Below are 21,109 nucleotides of genomic sequence, written 5' to 3'. Positions count from 1 at the left end.
CCACATGGCCTCCAGACTTGGACTGGCTGAGGACCCTGAGTGGAGGTCAGGATGCCTCAGAGCTGGGGCTGGGGGTGGGGGGAAGCCTTCAGGTCAAACAAAGACCTGAGGGAAGGACAGGACTTCTAGGTTCCAGAGACAGAGAGGCCCCTGGAAGAAGAGGGTGGGGCTGTCTGCTAGGTCACACCAAGCCGCTCAAGTCCAGAGGGCTTCTGGAGCTATAGCAGAAGGTGCCAAGGCCAATTGGGGTTCCCTTCCGTCATTGCGACTAAGAATCAAGCTGAGGGAGGGATGGAGTCCTAGAAGCCTGAACATCTTTCTGTGGCTTCTGTCCTGCATAGCCCGAGGCAAGGGCAGGACTAGCATCTGTTTACCCAGATATCCCAGTAGCTAGCTGGACCTGCCAAGAAAACGTTTGTCTCAGATCCTGAGCAAATTTGGGATCTGAAGTGTGCTATGTGATCTTGCTTTTGTGGGGTGTGTGTGTAGTGTTGTGTTCTCTTTTCCCTTAGCTTTTCAGTAAATGCTCCTTTCCAAAGAATTCCAACCTTGTCTCCGCGACCTGAGGGGCAGTAGTACTTTTCCACACACGCACCTCCATCGGCACGGGGAAGGGCAGGAGCGTAGGGCAGAGGGCGATGGTGGATGCTCGCCAGCTGGAATGGTGCAGTTGTCAGGGGGCGTCTGGGCTGGTGCAGAGAAGGAATGGAAACCCAAGGAAGAGGAGACAGGACCTGCTGTTGACCCTGACCCCGGCTGGCCCCGGGACCTTAGCCTTCTCCCAGACCTCAGAGGGTTTGGCACACTGCTGGGTATCTCCTGGGTAGCCAGCAGGCACTTGCTTCAGCTCAGTGATCCCTGGGGAATAATAAGCATTAACGATAATCATCTCAGACTTCTCTGCAAAAGGGCAGTCCTTTGTCCTGTGCTGGACTCTATCATGCTTTCAAAAAATGAAATCCCGTGACCCTTATGGAACTTTCCTTGCAAACTCCCCCCCGCCCCCACCCCACCAGCGCATACACAGCTCCATCACAGCATCACCTGTATGCCTAACCTTTTCGTCTCTGGTGCTGTACGCATGCACAGTATGGTTATTCAGAGACTGGGTTCCTTAGGGCCACAACCTGTCACAGGCCAGCCAAGCTCTGGGCTTCGAGGAAGTCAGAGAGCCTGACCTATCCTGCTTAGCCGCTCCCTGTGGTCAGCCATGGGTGAGTGTCCTTGCTCGCACGTGGGTGTGTGTGCTAACGTGGGGCCTGGGGTGGGGGGCAGGGTTGGGGCTCCAGCGACTGGTGCCCACTGCGGGCCTCAGCTCCGTGTCTTCATCTCTCCCTCTGCAGCTCGTCTCCAATGTCCTCATTTTCTCCTGCACCAACATCGTGGGTGTCTGTACCCACTACCCGGCTGAGGTCTCCCAGAGACAGGCCTTCCAAGAGACCCGGGAGTGCATCCAGGCACGGCTCCACTCGCAACGGGAGAACCAGCAACAGGTGGGTGAGGCCCTCCTGTCCTTGCGTGGCCCAAGCCCTGCCTCTGCCTAGCTGCCTGCCGTCCCACCAACTGCGCTGCATGTAGCCGCCCAGTCCCACCCCACATCCAGGCAGGGACTAAGCCAGAAGGGAATGTTTTCCCTGGAGGGAGCCTAGCATTTCTGGCTCTGTGGGAATGCTCTAGGAGACTTGGGAGGAAGAGCTCTACCCTAGTGCTTGCCCATTGCCCCATCATGTTCCCCTGCTGCCGACAGGCCAAGCAGCCCAGACCCTGGGCACGGGAAGGGGCCCTCCGCCCTCCCCAGTGCCCATGAGTTAGAGCGGTGAGAGCTGCAGCACTCTATCCGGTTCCGGTGCTCCCAGCAGCAGCCCCGGGGACACCCTCCTTAAGCTCTTTATCTGTGCTGAGTTCTGGGGTTTGGTTGGTTCAGAGGAAGGATGGTGGTCCTGTCTCACCGTAAACGCCGCTCTCAGAGAAGTTTTGGGCAGGGAAGTAGGCCGTTCATGGGGCCCACAGACTTGGAGGGCTCCTCGCGGTGAGCGCTGGGGCCGGGGGAGCTGCCCCCTGTGCTCTCTTGGGTGACGGCCGGGCAAGGACCGAGGGCTGGCCGCCTGCCTGGCTGCCCCGCATCCTGGTGGGGCGCAGGACCCTTGTGCCCTCGCCTGAGTGTGAGCCAGATGCGTTCTGGGGACTCTGGGACACAACGAGCTGAAAAACTCACGGACTAGAGCCCCAGAGACGGGGCTGTGTGACCCCAGGGGAGAGTGTGGACGGGCCAGCAGGGTGACAGGGCCCCCCTGGACTGGCACTTGGCGTGGCTCTCAGTGATGAAGTTACTCCAAAGTGGTTCTCCTCTCTTCTTATGTCCGTGTCTACACAACAGACACGAGTGGAGTCCTGCTGCCTTTGAGCTCAGGGAGAGGGAGACAGAGCCCCCCATGGCCTCGTCGCTTGCCCAGAGAGCACGCTGTGGGCGCCCCAGGCGCACAGGAGTGTGACCACAGTGTGAGAGGGTCTGACTCTGACTCCGTCCGGACGCACCCCGAGCAGTTACATGACGGGGGCCGGCCCGAGCCAGGGGGCGAAGCTCTGCAGCGTCTCCCCAGCGCAGCCCACCCCTCCCGCCAGCGGCCTGTCCCTGCTTTCTGTCCAGCCCTGCTGCTGTGGCCGGTGTGTCTTGCCAGGTCCCCAGCTCATGCTGTCCAGCCTGAGGCCTGGCTGGCCCCGGGCATTCTTTTGGCCCCGTCAGAACTCCTGGTCCGGCTCTTGAACAGCCTCATGGTCAGCGGTGTCCCTGGGTTCTCCTACTGTGTTTTCTGTCCAACTTGCTGCCCTTCTGCTCCCTACCCTAAGCCCCTCCATGCCTCAGAGGCCCCCCGGCTCGTCCCAGCTCCAGGCTCTGGCATCTGTCGCCTGACATCGGGATACCTTCCTTCTCTTTTTGTGTCAGGGAGTGTCCCTTCTCACTTCTGGGCCTTGTTCCTTCTCCAGTAAAATGCGTATTTTACAGCTCATCATGGTTTCCTTGTACTGGCCCTGGACAGGCTGGACATTCCAGCAAATCCACAGGGATTTGGGGAAGAAAATCCATTTGCTTTAGCATGTTCTGAGCCAAGATACCAGGGAGGGGAGGCGTGCTTCCTGGGGACAGGCACTCCTCACCCCGCCAGAGCCCAGTGGCTCTCGGGCCTCCCCCACCCTCTGCAGAGAGTGCTGCTCTTGGGTCCCTGGAGGGGTCCTTGGGGGGCACTCCGAGGTGCCGCCTGATGGCAGGACTCAGCGCTGCTCCCCAGCCACTGCCCCCCTCCTGACCCGCAGCCCCAGAAGTGGTTATAAATGTAGGAAGGTCTCTCATGGACATAAACAGTAGATGGCACGTGGTCCCCCAGCTGTGCTGTATTTCCATAGAATTGCCCCTTACTCTGTGTTTCTGTCACCAGGACCTGAGAGTTCAGGAGATAGGAGGTGGCCCTCAAGGGCCACATCCACTGATGCTCAGGGAGACCAAGCTAACCCACAGAGAGCACCCTGCACGGATTACCAGTGTTCTTCAGGCCTGAGGCTGAGGGCTGTGCAGCTGAGCGTAACACAGCTCCGTCCTCAGGGGCACCTCACTGCATGTACTACAGGGAGGCCCGGTTAGCAGACCCCCTGAAACCCTGAGTGATCGGGGGCTCCAGAGGCAGGCCCTGCGTGGTGAGGGGATGCTCTGTAGCACCAGGACCCTCCTGCTGGGAAGGGGGGAAGCCTGAGGCAGGATTAGCGGCAGGATGTGAGGATGGTGAGCCTAGCTGAGGGGCTTGTGTGTGAAGACAAGGAAACCCTGCCAGGAGCTTGGGCAGCTTCCCATGGCGCACTGGATCTGGAACACAGTTCAGGGCCTGCCGGGTACAGGGAGGGGTAGGCGGGAGCCAGATCATGGAAACCTTGAGGCCAGGCTGGGCTTGTGGGCTGGCTCCGGAAGCTTCGGAAAGCATAGACGGGTTTTACGCAGGGCAGTGATAGGGTCAGGGGTATGTTTTAGAAAGACACACTGGCTTGCAGTGTGGAGGATGGACCCGAGGCAGCAAGCTGGGACACAGAAGTTGGTGCAGGGCCTGCTCTGGTCGCTGGGGTGGGACCCGGAGGAGGCCTAGAACATGCGAGAACCAGATGCTGGGATGGTAGAGGTGCTTCAGGAGGATGAGAAGGCAGCCAGGCCCGGGCTGGTGGGAGCAGGCCAGGCGCCGGAAGCGGGCGGGTCGAGTGGGGGTGTTGGCTTGCAGTGGAAAATAAAGCGGGGTGGGCTCACCGGCTCCAGAAGAATCCAGAACCCGGGGGAGCTCCGGAGATTTTGCACCGGCGAGTGTCACAACAAAGGCAGTGTACTGGAGAGACTGGGGCCATACAGGGAGCGGGGAGGCCGGGGAGGGGCCGTCTGGCTGGGATGTAGGCCTGCGGGTGGACGTGCAGCAGGAAGGACCGGAGTCTGCGTCTGCATCGCAGGACCTGCTCGGGGCTGGACGGGCCTGGGCTGAGGGGAGAGGGATGAGGCGCAGAGGGGACGTTCTGAAGGGTAAAAGCACTTACACGGGTGGGGTGCCGACCTGGTGGCCTGGAGAGTGCGGGCGGCACGGGCAAAGGCAGGGGGCAAAGGCAGGGAGCTCGAAGAGCCTTTGGAAGGTGAGTATGGCTTGGGGTGCGGTGTCACGGTGGTAGCGGCCAGTCATCCGGCGGGCAGCTGGCGACTCAGGAGCCTGGACGGAGGGACAGGGAGGAGGAGGGGACGGGCAGGGGTGCGTGCTCTCAGGGGCGAGAGTGAGCAGAAAGAGGAGAGAGGTGGGCATGTGCTGGGGGAGGGGGGGCAGGAGGAGGGAGAGAAACCAGAAAGACACAGGTGCAGGAGGGGAATCTTGGGGTCATACAAGGGGGTAGCCCAGCATCTGGTGACAGGCACTAGTGAAGGGAGAATGAGGAGGGCTGGGCCAGCCAGGGCGAAAGGCCTCAGGCGGGAGAAGTCCGTGAGCCAGCCTGGCGTGGGTAGTGGGCTGTTGGGGTGCAGGGCGAGGTCGCCCATCCCGAGGCAGCTGGGCCTCTTGCAGCAGGCAGGCCCGGGAGGAGAGGGCAGGAGGGAGGCAAAGTCGGGACCCCTCTCCACAGTGTGACCCTGGCCCCCGCCCTGCTTCCCTCCCGCCTCCTCTCCAACAGGTCTTAGCTTCTCTCCGTTTCTCAGAGTCCACACGTTTTCCCTCTCTCCCGGGCTACTGTCCCCATAGCAGAAATGGAGTAGTCCCACTTCTGGTCCCCACGAAGGCCCTCCCTGACCACCCCATTCCCAGCCCAGGAACCCCTGCTCAGTGCCCCCTAGTACCCTGAGCCCCCCTGAGACTGGGAGGTTTGTGAAGGAGAGACCTTGCCTGGAACATGGTAGGTGCTCGGTGAAAATCTGAGGACGAGTTGAGTGACTCTCACGTGATGCCCTTAATCACCCCATCCCTATGTATAGATGAGGAACCTGAGGCTCAGAGAGGTTCAATAATTTGCCCAAGGTCGCACACAGTCTCAGGTGACATGCAGGGTGCCCCGGGGGGCTCAGTGCTACAGGCTCACCAGGACTGCTCTTCCCCAGGTGCAGGTGCAGGCACACAAAACCCAGGAGGTCTCCCAGGGAGAGAGACCGGGTTCCAGTAGCCCTGAGGGCACAACTCTGGCCCACTGTCACCTAAATGTCAGCTCCTTGAACTTCAGGCCAGCCTGAGGGCTTTTGCAGGGCCCTGTGGGTGGGGACCCGGGTGGGGAGGAGTTGGCCTGCGGGGGGGGGGGGGGGCGGGGGGGGAAGCAGGGGACTGCCAGGCAGGTGGAAAGAGCTATGATGAAAGCACGTGCTTCCCTCCCCAGGAGCGGCTCCTGCTGTCTGTCCTGCCCCGACACGTTGCCATGGAGATGAAAGCAGACATCAATGCCAAGCAGGAGGATATGATGTTCCATAAGATTTACATCCAGAAACATGACAACGTGAGGTACAAGTGCGGCTAGGGGGCGAGGGCAGGGTGGGAGGACTGCACGCCTGGGGAGACAACATCTCCTCCTCTTGCCCTTCGGGGGAGCACAGCCTGGCAGGGTGGTCTGTGGCTTTGGGGCGTGTGTGCTGTGTGGGGTGCCCCAGCCACGCCGTACCCTCTAGGTTGGTGCAGTGAATTATTAGGGAGGGATGGGAGCTGAGGCCGCAGGGAGAAGCTAGAGGAGGGAGGAGGAGAAAGGAGAATGCAGCAGCCCCAGCTGTCGGGGAAACTCCTAGCCTGGCAAGGGAGGGAGGAAGCCGACTTGGGACCCACGTGTCCTGTCATCATCTCAGTCTTCATCATCATCTAGCAGCTTCCATGTCTGCTAAGCCAGTGTGGGTCAGGCACTGGTACCAGGCATTACCCACCTCGTTGCTAATCCTCCTGACCATGCTGTAAGGTGGGGGCCCTCATCAGCATCCTTTGTTTAGAGATTGAGCACAGAATGGCTAAGATCCTCGCCCAGGGTCACTCAGCCAGGATTGGTAAAGCTGGGGTGCATCCAGGTCAGCCTGCCCCACAGCCCACGCCCCTCTCACTGCACATTTGCTGCTTCTCTAGACAGAAGCTGCTGACAGCAGGGATGTGCAAACAGATGTAGACTAATAGAGTGCAAAATCTGCTTATGAGCTCCATGGGGACACGGAGCGATACAGTGGCCTTCATCCAGCGTGGCTTCCTGGAGAGCCCTGTAATCCTCCCATCTGCCCAGAAAAGGAGCTGCTGTGTTTGCCTTCAAGAGAATTACTTTCTCCCTGGGCAAAATCTCAGACCCACGAATCTTCTAAAGCTGGTGTAGAGGGAACCCTTTGGAAGCTTGGGCTGAATTTTCATAAAGGGATTAAATGGAATGATATAAATTATGGTGCATGCACCATAACACGCCCACGTGAGTATACATCCACTCAAGGCGAGGCTGATGGCCGCAGGGGCAGGGAGGGCACCGAGTTTTCATGTCGAAATTGTCCGAATTTCAGGCGGAATTGCCCAGTTCCCAAGTGTGCGCTGGAATCCAAGACTGTTGGTTCCGTCTGCCGGTGTGTCCTGTATCCATCTTCCAAAATAGACTCCAAGCCTTTGAAAGAAAAAGGTTACCTGAACAACTTGTGTCCTCAGTTTTGGGGGTCCCCAAGTCCCCCCAGAGCCCACCCATGCTCCGCTGTCAGGCGGGGAGAGCATAGCCAGGGGCAGGAAGTAGGCCGAGGCCCAGTGCCTGCCCAGGAGGTGCCCCGAGGGGCTGCAGACTCAGCTGAGCCGAGCTCAGAGAGGGAAGTGGGGCCCAGGACTCAGTCGGTTGAGCTGACGGGTTGGTTTCCCACCTCTCCTCACACCCACCTCTGACCCCATAAGGTGGAATAATTGCTCACAACCAGAGTTGTACTCGTATGGCGCCTTCCCTAAGCCACGCACTACTCTGAATACTTTCATATAATCACTGAGTCCTCATAATCCATATAAGAGGCCAGTATTACTATTACCTTTATTTCACAGGAAACTGAGGCACAGAGATTAATCTGTCCAAGATCCTAGAGCTGGTTAAGTGGGACAGCTGCCCTCTGAAAGCTGTTTGGTATCAGAGTTCCTACCTAGCCTTACTAGGTGTTTTTTATATGCCCAGGAGAAAGGAACATGTATGAGGATTTGTGGGAAGGAGACTCGGGGAGCCCCTAAGCCAAGGGGAGACTCAGAAAAGGTGGATGAGAGAGGTTTGGCTTCTAGTGTGTGTGTGAGAGAGAAAGAGAGACTGTGGACTGACCAGGGGCCTTTCTGGTCTGCTAGCAGCCCCTAAAATCTGGGGGACCCTAGGGACACGTAAAGAAATAGCCTTCCCTATTAGAAGAAATCTCAGAGGCCCAAAGTTCAGACGGGAAGGAGTAACCCGCCAAGTGGTCCCAACATATAATGAAGCCCTGAGCTTCCTGCTTTCTGGGATTTTTCTCTCTTGTCCTTGCTGTACCCACCAACCCCCCCCCCCCCCGGCCCTGGTGTCGTTCCAAACACAGCATGGACTTGATTGTTCTCAGTGCAGCAGAGCTTCCAGTAGATTCCTTTTTTTTTTTTAAAAAAAGATTTTATTTATTTATTCATGATAGAGAGAGAGAGAGAGAGAGAGGCAGAGACACAGGCAGAGGGAGAAGCAGGCTCCATGCACCGGGAGCCCGACGTGGGATTCGATCCCGGGTCTCCAGGATGGCGCCCTGGGCCAAAGGCAGGCGCTAAACCACTGAGCCACCCAGGGATCCCCCTTCCAGTAGATCCCACTGAAATATAAAGCCGAACATAAAGGAGATGCAGAGAATTCACTGCTCAGAAACAGTTTGGCATTCGAGGCATAGGTGCTCAGCCTGGCCGGGCTCACACATCTGGTACATCTGGCCACCACTGTCTCTCCACCCAGCGCTTGCCCTCTCACCCCTGTCTCCTGCCCCTCCATTGCTTTGGGCCCCCAGTCCTCCAGCAAGAGGGGTCTGGTCAGAGGGACTGACTCAGGACCTCTTCCACCACCGTAAGGAGTGGCCTGCCCTTGGGGTGACATCCCCCTTATCCACCCACTCTCATGGAGGCTGTGACTCTGGGTACATAAAAGAACAGTATCCTAATCACAGGGTGACCCGAATGTCCATGTGGCAAGACTCAGACCCCCCACCAACCACACGGGGGTATTTCTGTTTCAGGATGTGCTAAGATCAATGGCAGCAGAGAGAAAAAAGGAGAGAAAAATCAAGATGTCACCCACTTCATGGGGACAGACATCATTCTGACTCTGAAATTGCCAGGCTAGTGGCTGCTGGCGCACATCAGAGGCCAGCCACAAGCAATCAGATGCAAATAGCCCGCCGGGGCCCATTCCCTGTTCCGTTAACAGCCCTGGCTGCAGCTCGTGACGGAAGCACGTTGCATGCTTCGTCTCTGTTTTGGGTTGAACTTTTGACTTGGGTTGAGGGCTGAGTAGTAGGTGGAGGGGTGACATGGTCGTGTGGAAATGCGCTTGGGGGCCCGGCTCGTGGTACAGTGATGAGGCCTGGGGCTCGAGGTTAGGCAGCCCCGAGTGTTGGCCACGCTCTGCTGTCCCCGGGCCATGTGACCGGGGCGAGTGATGGGCGCTGGTACTCTGAACCTCAGTCTCTTCCTCTGCCTGATAGGATGAAAAGAATAACTTCTTAGCAGGCTTGCGAAGAGCAGATGAAAGCGTGTGAGGGAAGCGCTTAGCGCAGTGTCTGGACGGGACACGTGTTCGGTAATTGGGAGCAGTGATTATCGTTGTTACCGCTATTATTGTGATGATTATCACACTCCTATCAACAGAGCAAGGCCTGGGGATTCTCTGGCTGGAGAGTGGAAGGGTGATGAGTCACGTTTGTCAATTCTCTGCGGAGTTATAATATTTAGAGAGGGTGATGACATGCTGCTCTCTAGCCCCCTCCAAGAGCAAGGCCACAAGAAAAATGAATCAGCCCTGCGGTGTGACAGTCGGGGCCCGGATCTGCGGAAAGGGAAGAGACTAATGGGTGGGCAGGGAGGGGTGACAACAGATCCCCACTGCGCTGTGGCCTCACCCTTTCCTGACCCCCAATGGAATATCTGCCCCCAGGACCCGCCAGGAGCCTGTCAGATGCTTTGGTGCTGAGCCACCAGTGGCAAAGCATTGAGGTGGGCCAGAGGCCAAGGCATCCTTGGAGACCCCCCCGCCCTGGAGCCCCCAGCCTCCCCTGTCTGACATGTAGTGACAGATGGAGATGTTTTAGTCCCTCTGGGGCTGGACAGGCCAATTGGGGCCAGGGCCCATCGCTGGGGTGTCAGACCTGTGGCTTGAGCGCCCTCTTCCCCATCCTCTCTCCCTTCTCCTGCGGCCAGCAGCGCCAGGTCAGAGGGGGGCTGTGCCGTGCCCATTCTGGGGACAAAGGCCTCTAGCACATGCCAGCAGAGGCAGCTCTGGGCTGGGTGCTCCCAGTGCTCTGCTTGGGAGGAAGGACATTGAGGAGGGTGGAAGGGGCCAGCCCTGGAAGCACACAGCACATCCCCTGGGTCACAGTACACACAGACGCTGCCTGAACCCAGTTGCCACCAGGTCACTGTTGTGGAACAAGACGAGTGTCTGTGTTGAGCAGCCAGGGTCACACCCCTCTCTGCCCCTTAACAGCCGTGGGAACTTGGGCAGGTCACGTAACCTGAGCCTCACGGTCCTCGTCTACAACATGGGAGTGGTGACGCCCCCTCACTCGTCCGTTCAGTGGATGTTTTCCTCTGTTTCCAACCATGGGACACTGAGCCTTAGAGACGAGGATTGCAATGGGAATTAAGAAGGACACTGTCTCTGATACTGGGAAGCCCACTTTCTGTTCAGGAAGACACACAGCAAACAGTGGATTGATTAGTAAATTGGGGACATATCACATGAGGACTTTGCATCCTTAAAGGGTACGAGGAACGGTTAGTGGGACTTTGCATCCTTAAAGGGTATAGATGTTACAAAATTTGCCACCCCATTATTCTGTTATGATGAAAGCCACAAAGGAACAAAGCCTGTAAGAGGGGCCCTAGGACCACTCCCTGGAGGGGTGCTGGGAAGGTTGTCGGGGTGGAGTTTGTAAAGCCCCCGGCCAGGCCCCCCCACCCAGGAGGTAGCCTCAGACTGCCCTATGGAGGTGGAGCGGGTATGAGCTGAGAGTCAAGGTTGGGTGGCCAATACCCCAAAGGCTTTAGGAGGGCCGGGAACATCTGAGCCAGGCCTGAGAGGGTTCTGAAGGGCACTCCACCAGCCGGAAGGGTCCATAGTGGGTGAGTTCCATACCTGAAAGACCTGCCTCACGCCAGAGCTCTTAGGATTTAAAGGTTGTAGATGGTGCGGAGGGCCAGAGAGCCAGCTCCTCCAGGGGGTGCTGGTCCTCAGCTGAGGAAACCCTTTCCTCCCCTGGCCCCATCTGTCTGGACCCTGAGGAGGGTTCGGGATGGAGTGTGGGGTCTTGGCCCATTGGCTCAAATCACAGCCTCATTTTCAGGAGCCTGGCCCAAGACCTGCCAGGACCCCGGGGTAGAAATGAGGTAACCGCCGTCCCCGCACAGTGGGGGAGTGGCGGGTTCTGGGGAGGGCTCCCTCTCCTCCCTCCTTCCCCCCTCCTTTCCCTTCTCTCCCCAGCCTCTCCTGAACCTCCCGCTTCTAAGGTTATCATCTCCTCTCCCGTCTCCTTCAAGGACTTGGCTGTGTTCCCCAGGTCGTTCTGGTGTCTGGCTCGGCTGCGGCATGGCTCTGAATTACAATGGCCTCGCGACAACGTCCGCGATGCTCAGATACCTGTGGGTGGATTGTGCGCCCTGTGGGCAGAGAGGAAAAATGTTTACCTCCAGTCACATTCCCGGCAACCGACCACATGAGGGATGGTCCGTAAACACCTAGCATTCCTGTCTCCAACCTGATATTAAGAAAAGTATTCTGAGCTCTACGCAATACCGATCATAGACAGAAGTGGCCTTTATGTTATTATCTCACTCATCCCACATTGATTGTGCTGCCACTCCTTGCCAGGTAGGACTCGGAGTAGGTAGGAGAGGTAGCGTGCGGGCCCCTCAGGGACGGCTCAGCCCTCAGCAGTGAGGTCGGGCTGCATCTGGTGCCCTGGGAACAGCAGCCTCATAACCCAGCTGGTCCCACTAGGGAAGCCCCTGGGGGTGGGGCTCTGCTCTTTAATTAACTAATTAATTCATTATTTTACTTGTGATAAGACAGACATAGTAGAAAATTGGCCGTTTTAACCATTCACGTTATCGTGCAACCACCTCCCCCATCCATCTCCGGAACTTTTTTTTTTTCATCTTGCAAAACTGAAACTCTGTCCCATTAACCAACGACTCCCCATTCCTGCCCTCCGCCGGCCCCTGGCCACCACCATTCCACTTTGTGCCAATGAGTTGGACTAGTCTAGGTGCCTCACGTAAGTGGAACCATATAGTACGTGTTCTTTTGCGGTGGGCTTATTTCACTCAGCAGAACATAGCCAAGATCCATCCATGTTGTAGTGTGTGCTGGAATTTCCTTCCTTTTTAAGGCCGAATAATGCTCCATTGTGTGTGTTTGCCACCTTTTGTGGATCCATTCATCCTTTGGGCGGCTTCCACCTTTGGGCAAGTGGTGAATGATGCTGCTGTGAACATGCATGTGCAAATACCTCCTTGAGGTCCTGCTTTCTGTTCCTTTGAGTGTATACCTAGAAGTGACATTGCTACATCATATGGCCTATAATCCTATTTTTTAATTTTTTAAGGAAGCTCGTAGTGTTTTCCATAGAGGTTTGCCATTTTACCTTCCTACCAGCAGTGCACAAGGTTTAGTTTCTAAACTCCCTTGCACGGTGGTGGGTCTTCACAAGGGACCTGAGTTTGTCCTTGGATGTGGAATGGGGGTCAGCGGGGCATGGAGCCAGCAGCCAGCTAGAACTTACTATTTTAGCTCTTTGGACCCAAAGTTGGGGACCCTGAGGTAGAGAAGAAGAGAGAGAAGTTAGGGTGACGAGACACTGGCCTGTTAAATGTGTCAGGCTATGCCTTTGAAACTCTGATCTAATAAGAATTCAGAATAAGAAGGACTATCCTGAGCTGGGCAAGTCAGAAAAGACATCATGAAGATAGAAGGGATAGAATCAGATCCTAGAAGATTGTTGTTAGTGTTCAGCAGTTTTATTATACAAAGGAAGTGTGTTTCTTGTAGAAAAATTAGGAACTAACAATATAGAGAAGAAAACAGGGAGCCCCACCTACTTATCACTGAGAGGTCACTGACAACTGCTCGGACTTGGTCCCCTCCCCACTTTGCGGGCTTCTCCTCCGGCACGTTGCAGGGCTTTGTAAATGCAAAGTCCATAAATGCAATGGGAGGTCCATTGTCTAGGTGGTAGGACTGAGTGGGCAGAAACAAGATCAAGGGACCAGGGGGTGGAATGGGGTCTGCAGGAGGCCCTGTAGCTGGCAGCAGGGATTCCGGGACATATGTTGACCCCAGACCGCCTAGACCCCATCCTGACAGTCAAGCCAGTCCCAGGGCCCTTCCACTTTCTGCAGGAAGGTGTCGCGTTGCCGTGAGAGTGGAGAGGGTGTGACTGTCCCAGGGTGGAGTCTGTATACATGTCCAGTGTGTTCAGCATCCTCTCATTGACCTTCCCCCCTTTCCTCTCCCTGCCTGTCCCTCAGAAGGCTCTTGGGCCACTCCTTGTCCATACGTCCTACTCTGACTACGTCGCACCCCCCTTGGAAAATGCCCGTCATCTGGTGTCCATTCTCAGCCAGTCGTTGATACGACCACCCCGACTGTGCTGTTCACCTAGCGTGTGTCAGTGACCCACCGCTCCTCCTGTATCTTACTAGGGGTATGGCTTGGAGCAAATGATGCGGGGAGGAGGGGGGCACACTGCAGGGGGTAGACCCCTGGCCTATGGCTGGGCCTCTCCAGGCTCTGCTGCTGCATCCTCCAGGGCACTTCCTGCCCTGCTCCCCTAAGACCTTTAGCTCCCACTGGGCCCGACATCCTGGGAGTTGGGCTGAGACCTTGCCACATTCCCTTCCTGCCCCTTCCCCATGACTCTGTTTCCCCAGGCCCCCTGCCCTCCTGGGCCCTCCTTGACAGGCGGTTGGCCTCTCAGCCTTTCTTGAGTCCCCTCTGTTGCAGTGCGGAGAATGGAGGCACTGCCTGCCGCCCAGACCAGGAGGAGAACTCGGCGTCTGGGCATCCCAGGTGCTGCTGGATGTGTGGCTTCTGTTCAGGAGCAGGGTCAGACCCCAGCATCTCCGTGAGGTCACAGCATCTGTTGGTACAAGAGGGAGCAACAGCGAGGAAATGTGTGCTTACCCAAAAATGCACGCGGGGAAGCTGAGCCGAGGCAGCAGAAGGCTGAAAGGCCTATTGGGATAATTGGGCTGAAGTGCCTGCCGCTCTTGCCTCCGGAGTAGAAGGCGGGCGACGTGAGTGATGGATGGCAGGCAATTAGGGAGCAGCGCGCCGCCCGGGGGGGGGCTGGCCTCCGCGCACCCGCACCCACCACGAGGGCCTGATGGCCTTGCCAAGATGAGCTCTCAAGTGGGAGCCGATCAATGAGCGAGGACCTTACTGCATCCTGGGCCCCGTGTGGCTGTAAAATGGCCTTCAGGTTCCCAAAGAGCAGTTCAGGAAACTCTGGCCAGTGGAACAGACAGTCTGCAATTGGGTAAACCTCAAAAACAGGAGAGCTTCCAGAGTGACAGCCACTGAGCAAATTCCTCCCCCGAGGCAGCAGAGGAGTGTGACTTCGCCTCTGACAGGAGGTAGGGGGAATGCGGAGGTGCAGAATTTCCATAAATGTGTAGGAGAGGCTGCGGGGTTTTGGAGTTGGGACCTCAGAGACCCCGTCCAAACCTCTGCACAACTTGGAAGCTTGCTCTGAGCCTCTCCTCTCTGGCTGGCGGGTCGCTCCGTCTCACTAGCAACTCATCAGCCAGCAGCCTGCCCTCCCTGACTCCTCAGCAGCTGTTGAAAACCCCAAGACAGGTCACGAAGAGTCGATCCCAGCAGGTTGGAGGGAGACTCTGGCCCCTCACACACCAGTGTGAACCAGGAAGCTGCTCATGGCTTCTGTAACCATTCTTGCATTTGTCCCTTGAATACTGCTGGCCCCAGGCCCTGGGCTCCACAGGCTCCTGTCTCAGGTGACTAGCTTGGAACCCCAAGAGGCCCCATAGGGTCGAAGGAAGAGCTGCTGGAGTGAGCGGTCTTGCCTCTTGCTTGCTTTGAAAGTGTGAATATTCTCTTCCATTCAACAAATATACATCAGGCACCATTACGGGTTGAACTGCGTCACCCTAAAAGATCTGTCGAAGTCCTGACCCTGGTCCTCGTGACTGTGGAGATAGGGTCTTTGCAGATGAAATCAGGTTGAGATGCTAGAGTATGGTGGGCCCCTAATCCGGTCTAAGTGGTGTCCTTATGAGAAGAGGAAAATGTTGTATAAAGACCCAAATACACAGGGTGAGGTCAGAGGTCCAGACTGGAGTAACAAAGCCGCAAGCCCCGGAATGCCAAGGGTGGACAAGGAAGGGTCCCACCTAGAGTCTTGGAGGGAGGAAGGCCCTGCTGACACCTGGATTTCGGACCCCGAGCCTCCAGAACAGTGAGAGAAGTCATTTCTGTTGCTTTAAGCCGCCCAGCGTGTAGCACTTTGCTATGACAGCCCCAGGAAGCTAACAGACGTGGCTCCCGTGGGCCGGGTATCGTGCTCGGGTGCGTGCGGGTCGGGGTGGGGGGAGAGATGGGGCAGGGGGCACAGGGATGGGACCTGTCCTTGGTCAGTCGTCCAGTGGCACATTTTCTTGAACATCTACTGTGTGTGTGTCAGACATTGTGCTGGTGGCTGATGCAGCAGGGAACGGAATAGGCCAAAAAATCCCTCCCTCAAGGACTTCTTGATCTAGCGGGAAGAGATAAACAGGAACGTAACAGTAACAGCAACAACAGCAATACTATAGCCGAGAGTGAACCGAGCAGCAGAGCAGAATACGGCAGGGAGGGCAGACAGACGTGGGAAAGGTTAGAGGTTCATATAGGGCGATGGAAGTCTCCTTGAGGTGACATTTAAGCGAGTGCGGTGGTTCTCAGCCCTGGCTGCACATTAGAATCACCAGGGAAGCTTAAAATAAAACCGAGCAAACGCAATCAATAGCAGAGCCCCACCTCAGGCTAATTAAGCCAGAATGTCTGGGCGTGGCGGGGGGGCTCTGGGGCCACCTTGTAAAAGCTCCAGGTGTTTCCAACAGACCCCAGGACTAAGAGCCGCTGGCCTAGCGGGGGTGTAAGCAGCTGTGGAAGAAAGTGTTCTAAGGGCCAGTGAGGTCCCCCGTGGAGGAGGAGCATGGTGGCAGGCCTGTCCCTCCCACCTGGCTGGGTCAGCTCAGCAGGTGTGGGAGGTCGCAGCTCAGTGATGCCACAGCTGCTGAGTGCGCCCCTGTCGATGGAGTCCCAGACTCACCCCCTGAGCCCCTGGACCACACTCGCGTTTCTAGGGGTGGCCCATTCTCTCCTTCCTCCCCTGCTTCTCCTCAGCCTGCTGCCCTGGGCTGCCTGACCCGGTGGTCCAAGTGCGGGGTTCAGGAACTTTGGGGTCTCATCAGCCGCCTAAGCCAGGCCTCCGCTTGCAGCTTTGGACTTGGCATAGAATAGCCGCTGGGCCTGGCACCTGCTGGCTTTGCTTTGGAGATACTGACCCTGGCCGATGAAGGTTTCCTGAGTCTGGAGCAGTGGATCTTGACCCCAGCCTGAGCTGGCTTTGGTTTCCTGAGAGTTAGAGAAGAATTTCCAGAACAGCCATGTGACGGTGCTTTTACCTAGACCGGGGGAGACCTTCCTCTTGTTCCTGAGTGGAGTGGGCCAGTTGCCTGAAAGACTGGCAGGCAGAGAAGCGCAGGTGGGTGGGGAGAGGGCTGCACCTCGTTAGGGAGCTGCGATCAGCATTGGGAGCAGGGCAGCCTGCCCTCACCTGCTCCTCTTACCTGGCAGGCAGGCTGCTGAGCCCGTCAGACCCCAGGCACCAAAGGCTGGTGGAGCCCCCCGACTCCCGTGCACCTTCTGAGCCCCTGCCCGCATAGCTGCCCTCTCCTGTGCCCTGCCAGGGCAGCTTCTCTCCTCTCCACTCCTCTTCCTCCTCCTCCCCCTCAGCTTCTCTTCTTTCCCCTCCTTCGGCTCATCTGTTTGCACCTTCCCTCGTGTGAGCTGGCAAGCAGCTGGTGCGCGTGCCCCCCCTCGGTGGAGTCCTCGAGTCCTGGACCGCCACGTGTGGCGGCCCATACATGCCCCTCTGCCTCCCTCTGCCCCACATATAACGCCAGACCCCTGAATGATGCTCTTATTCATTTAAGATGGCTGTGGGGCCAACAGCTTAATATTTATAGGATCAACTCCTGGGCTGTGAAGCCAGGTTGCCTGTGTGGCCTTAGGCATGTGACTCATCCCCTCTGTGCCTCCGTTTTCTCACCTGTAAGAAGAGGAGGATGCTGACCTCACAGGGTGGTCGTGATGTTGAAGTGTGTTAATACCCATGAAGTGCTCAGAACAGTCCAGCTGTTTCCAGATGCAGGCTTTGTTATTATCCAGACATGCAAAGGCAAATAGATGAGGAGACGACTGCCATTGAAAAGATCGGTTGTTACTCACCCTGGGAGGAGGGAGTACGCCACACCGTGGGAAACCAGCACCCCCCCCCCCCCACCTCCACCAGTGGGGAAGCACTGTGGTGGCTCCGGAGGCAGAGTGAGAGGAGGTCGAGGACCAGAGCCTTCAATGGGGTTTCTGCAGGAAGGAATAGGTGAGGCAGAGAAAGCAGGCTTGGGATGGGCTAGTTTACATAATTTCAGTGGGCCCTGGAGTGTAGGGACTGGGTCTGGTACCTGTCCCTGGGGTGATCGGGGCAGGAGAGTAGTGGCCGGGGTGTGAGAGCCTGGTTGGGGTGCGGGGCTCTGCACCCTAAGGAAAGCTGTTGGCTCTCTCCAAGACCCAGCTAGCCTGGGACGGACCAATAGGCTCCCCAGGCCTTACTAACCCCAGATGTCAAACATGAGAATAGGAAGACAGGCTTAATGCCCTAATACACATTTTCCAAATACAGTGACAAGATGTGTTTAGTTCTACGTTCTTAATTTTAAAAAGGAAGACGATCTAGAGCCTCAGGAGCCTTGTGGCATGGTGGGAAGAACACAGGCCCGGGGGAAGGAGCCCACCAGGCTGCTGTCTGCAGCTTCTTTCCCCAGGCTCAGCTGCCTCGTCCGCGAGGAGACACCAAGCCTTCACTGCAGGGCTGCCTGGAGGACTCAGTGAGAAGACACTTTGGAAGCTCCCAGCTCTGAGCCAGGCCACTGGGAGCATCTCAGTACATGAGAGTTATTACATTTTTGTGTCCATTTAAAGAAAAAAAAAAAACAAAACAAAACTCCAGGGGCCCTTCCAACACTCCAGCCCTGGGGCCTCACCTCTAGCAGCGTGTTGTGAAAGAAGAGGAAGACATTTTCAATCTCGGGAACACAAGCCGCGGAGACGGATAGGAGATCCACGGTGCGCAGAGCAGGGACTGGCTGCTACATTTGACGACGCACCTGGGGATGAGGCTGGAGCTGCTGGCAGGGACGAGCTGGAGGCTTCCAGACGTGCTTGCTGGCTATGTCTTCCCCTCATTTTCCTCCCTGAGCCTCCTTAGTCTGTCCCTTCTAGAGGATTCCCTAGGGACGGAGGGCTTGGGTCCGAAATCTTATCTGTGGGACTGGGAAGTGAGACCTTAGTATGGTTGCCATCGAGGCCCGAAGCATTTTCAAAGCACATGAATTAAGGATCCCAGCTACCTTGACGGGGCTGCTCAGGAGTCAAACAGGGCAGGCCCAAGAGGTGACAACTAGGAGGGTACGGGGAGGCAGGCCCCTGCCTCTGGTACCTGAGGCAGACTCACTCCCAGGCCTCATATGCCTCTGCACACACCACCCCCACCCCCCGACCTGGGCAGGAATGAAGGCATAATTAGAGCACAGAAGGCAGGACTGTATCTCGTCTCCCAGCCAGCCCGGAGAAGCCAGCCTCCTCGGTTCTCCACTGCCAGGCCTCTTTATGCCTCCCCAGCAGCCATTTGGAGCCCCCCGCCCCCGGCCTCCCCAGGACTCTTGCTGGCCAGCAGCCCTCCTAAGGCCCAGGGTGGCCCCGGCTGTCCCCCTGACCTTCCTCCCTCATGGGGGTCTTCCTCCACCTGTCTCTCCAGCATCCTGTTTGCTGACATCGAGGGCTTCACCAGCTTGGCATCCCAGTGCACTGCCCAGGAGCTGGTCATGACGCTCAATGAGCTCTTCGCCCGCTTCGACAAGCTGGCTGCGGTGAGTCACCCTCCCTACTGTCCTCAGCACCCAGGGCCCGCGCCAGAGCCAGAAGGGTAGGCCCATCTGCGCTGCCCGAGGGAGACTGCCGTGGCCAAGGACCCGCCGGGCCCCAGCGACAGGCACTGTGCCTTCATGTGCCCTGTTGTGCGGAGCCCACTGCTGAGAACTAGGGAGGGGCAGAGGGGCTGCACGGGCTGTGGCTACGTGTCCTCACACTGCACGCAGTCGGACGTGTTTTTATACTGTCATTGGTCACAGGGAGCAAGTGAGCCAGCTCCCCATCTCAGGAAGGGGTTGGTAAGGCTTGCAGGTGACACTGCCCAGGCCCCTGAGGAATTTCTGTTCGGTGGGACAAATTATGTGCCCATAGAGCCATTTTCTTGATGAGGTCGGCCAGAGTGGTGAGAGAATGAGTCTGAAACCCAACTGGCCTGCGGACAGCTGTGTGTCAGCCCCCAGAGGCTTCCAGAAAGAGGACTCTGCACCGTTTGGACAAATTGGAAGTAGCAGCCCAGGGCCTGGAGTAGTAAATGACGTGTTCACTCGTTAGGTCCCCGTTTACACTGTTATCCTTTCCCAGCTTTTGTGTCTTCGAGTGATGCTCTGGGTCTTTGTAGAATCATTATGTGTCAGGGGCCACTTACCGGCAATGTCCAACGACCTGCGGCCACGTTCCCTTTCGCCCTACAGGACATCAGATCATTGAGGAGAGGCTGGCGCTGGTCGGAGGTGGTGCCAGGGCCTCTAAGAGCAGGAGATGGTGGGTCTCATGCCAGCCTGATGCTTTTTTATCACTGAACAGGAATGAGGGGAGTTGGGTATGTGCTGGGACCTCAGGCATGGGATGGGCCTTAAATGAGGATCCAAGGCCACACAGACACATGCATCCCAGTGTCCCACTTCCTGAAGTAACTTCTGGGGGCCAGCCTTGGAGAGCTGAGGACTGGTGACTAATGACACCCCATCCCAGTCCTAGTCCTGGATCAGTCTTGACCTTATTGTCCTGGATCAGTCTTGACCTTATTGTACTCAGGAGCAGCAGAGTGCCTCAGCTCTGTGGGGGGTCTTAGCGCTCACAGGCTTGCTGGTTAGCATCACTCTGTTTGGTCAAAGTCTCAGACAGTCTGAGGGTCAGACAAGCTTTGGCTAAGTCTCATTCCTGCTTTGGTCTTCTGTAAAAGAAGGAGAATCAGAAAACTGTTGGTAGAACCTTAGGCCAAGAGTCTGAGCATTCTCTAGGGCCTGGGAGTGGAACCAGGGACACTGACTCTCAACTTGGGGGCCTTCCTCAAACTGACGAGTTTGCCCTATGTGCTCCCACATCGGACCAGCTGCATTCTTCTTGGGTCTCAGCAGTGACCGTAAAAGTGAGTCCCTGAGCCTGGGGAGGCTGGAATGCCTGAGGGCTGCTCAGCCTGTCCTCCATCCCCCCCAGCTCTTGATAAGCCTGTCCTGGGGCTGGGGCCATGCATCTGCCGGCACTGGGTCTGTGCTCACTGCCCTAAAAGGCAAGTTATTCCAGGCATGGGGTGAATCTGTTTGCTTCCCGTTTCTTTCCCTCCCACTTCTCTTTCCTACTATTTTTAATTTTTAAAATTAATTTGCTTTCCAGGAGAATCACTGTTTACGTATTAAGATCCTGGGGGATTGTTATTACTGTGTCTCTGGGCTGCCTGAAGCGAGGGCCGACCACGCCCACTGCTGCGTGGAGATGGGCATGGACATGATTGAGGCCATCTCGTAAGTGCCCGTCTGTGGGGGGACCGTCCCACAGCCTGGGTAACGGACGTTGGAGGGTTGATTTGCATCTCTTGGCTTTGAGCCTTATCCTGGGCAACTTCTGCCCACAGCAGCCTGGGAAGTTTATCCCCAAGGAACATGTCCTGTAGGAAGGGAAAGCTTTGCAGACTCCAGGGCAGCAGGAGGCGTGGCCCCACCTCTGCAGGAGAGGAGGACCAGCTGGCCTGCGAACTGCGCCCTATGCATTGCTCCCTAGTCTCTTAGTCCCACAACCACCCAGGCAGGTGTAGAGCCCTCTGGCCCCATTTCTTCCCAGGTGAGAAAGTTGGACTCACAGAGGTTAAACATCTGCCCCCCACCAGGGTGATATAACACGGCGGGTGGATGGAAAACACGGGTGTCCCCATTTAAGAAAATCCATCTTTGCCAGAAACAATAGTAAAAAAGATCTTTGGCCAATTCTTGGT

The 21,109-nt window shown here is 56.9% G+C and overlaps 1 protein-coding gene across 9 annotated transcripts in view; it reads left to right on the top strand.

Moving 5' to 3' along the window:
• ADCY5 (adenylate cyclase 5) overlaps positions 1-21,109 on the top strand; it is a 145,743-nt gene that overhangs the window by 83,954 nt on the left and 40,680 nt on the right. For all 9 annotated transcript variants that reach the window (XR_004811530.2, XM_035709871.2, XM_025475052.3 and 6 more), the window contains exons 2-5: positions 1,344-1,493; positions 5,872-5,993; positions 18,788-18,899; positions 20,515-20,642. Coding sequence is in view for 8 of the 9 variants with exons in the window: in XM_035709871.2 (XP_035565764.2) it covers positions 1,344-1,493; positions 5,872-5,993; positions 18,788-18,899; positions 20,515-20,642 (512 nt within the window). In the remaining variant the exon portion in view is untranslated. The remainder of the gene's footprint in view (positions 1-1,343; positions 1,494-5,871; positions 5,994-18,787; positions 18,900-20,514; positions 20,643-21,109) is intronic.

Source organism: Canis lupus, chromosome 33, assembly GCF_003254725.2.
Source record: "Canis lupus dingo isolate Sandy chromosome 33, ASM325472v2, whole genome shotgun sequence".
Classification (NCBI taxonomy): domain Eukaryota; kingdom Metazoa; phylum Chordata; class Mammalia; order Carnivora; family Canidae; genus Canis; species Canis lupus.
Note: the sequence above shows the minus strand (reverse complement) of the source record. Positions and strands in the feature narration are given on the sequence as shown.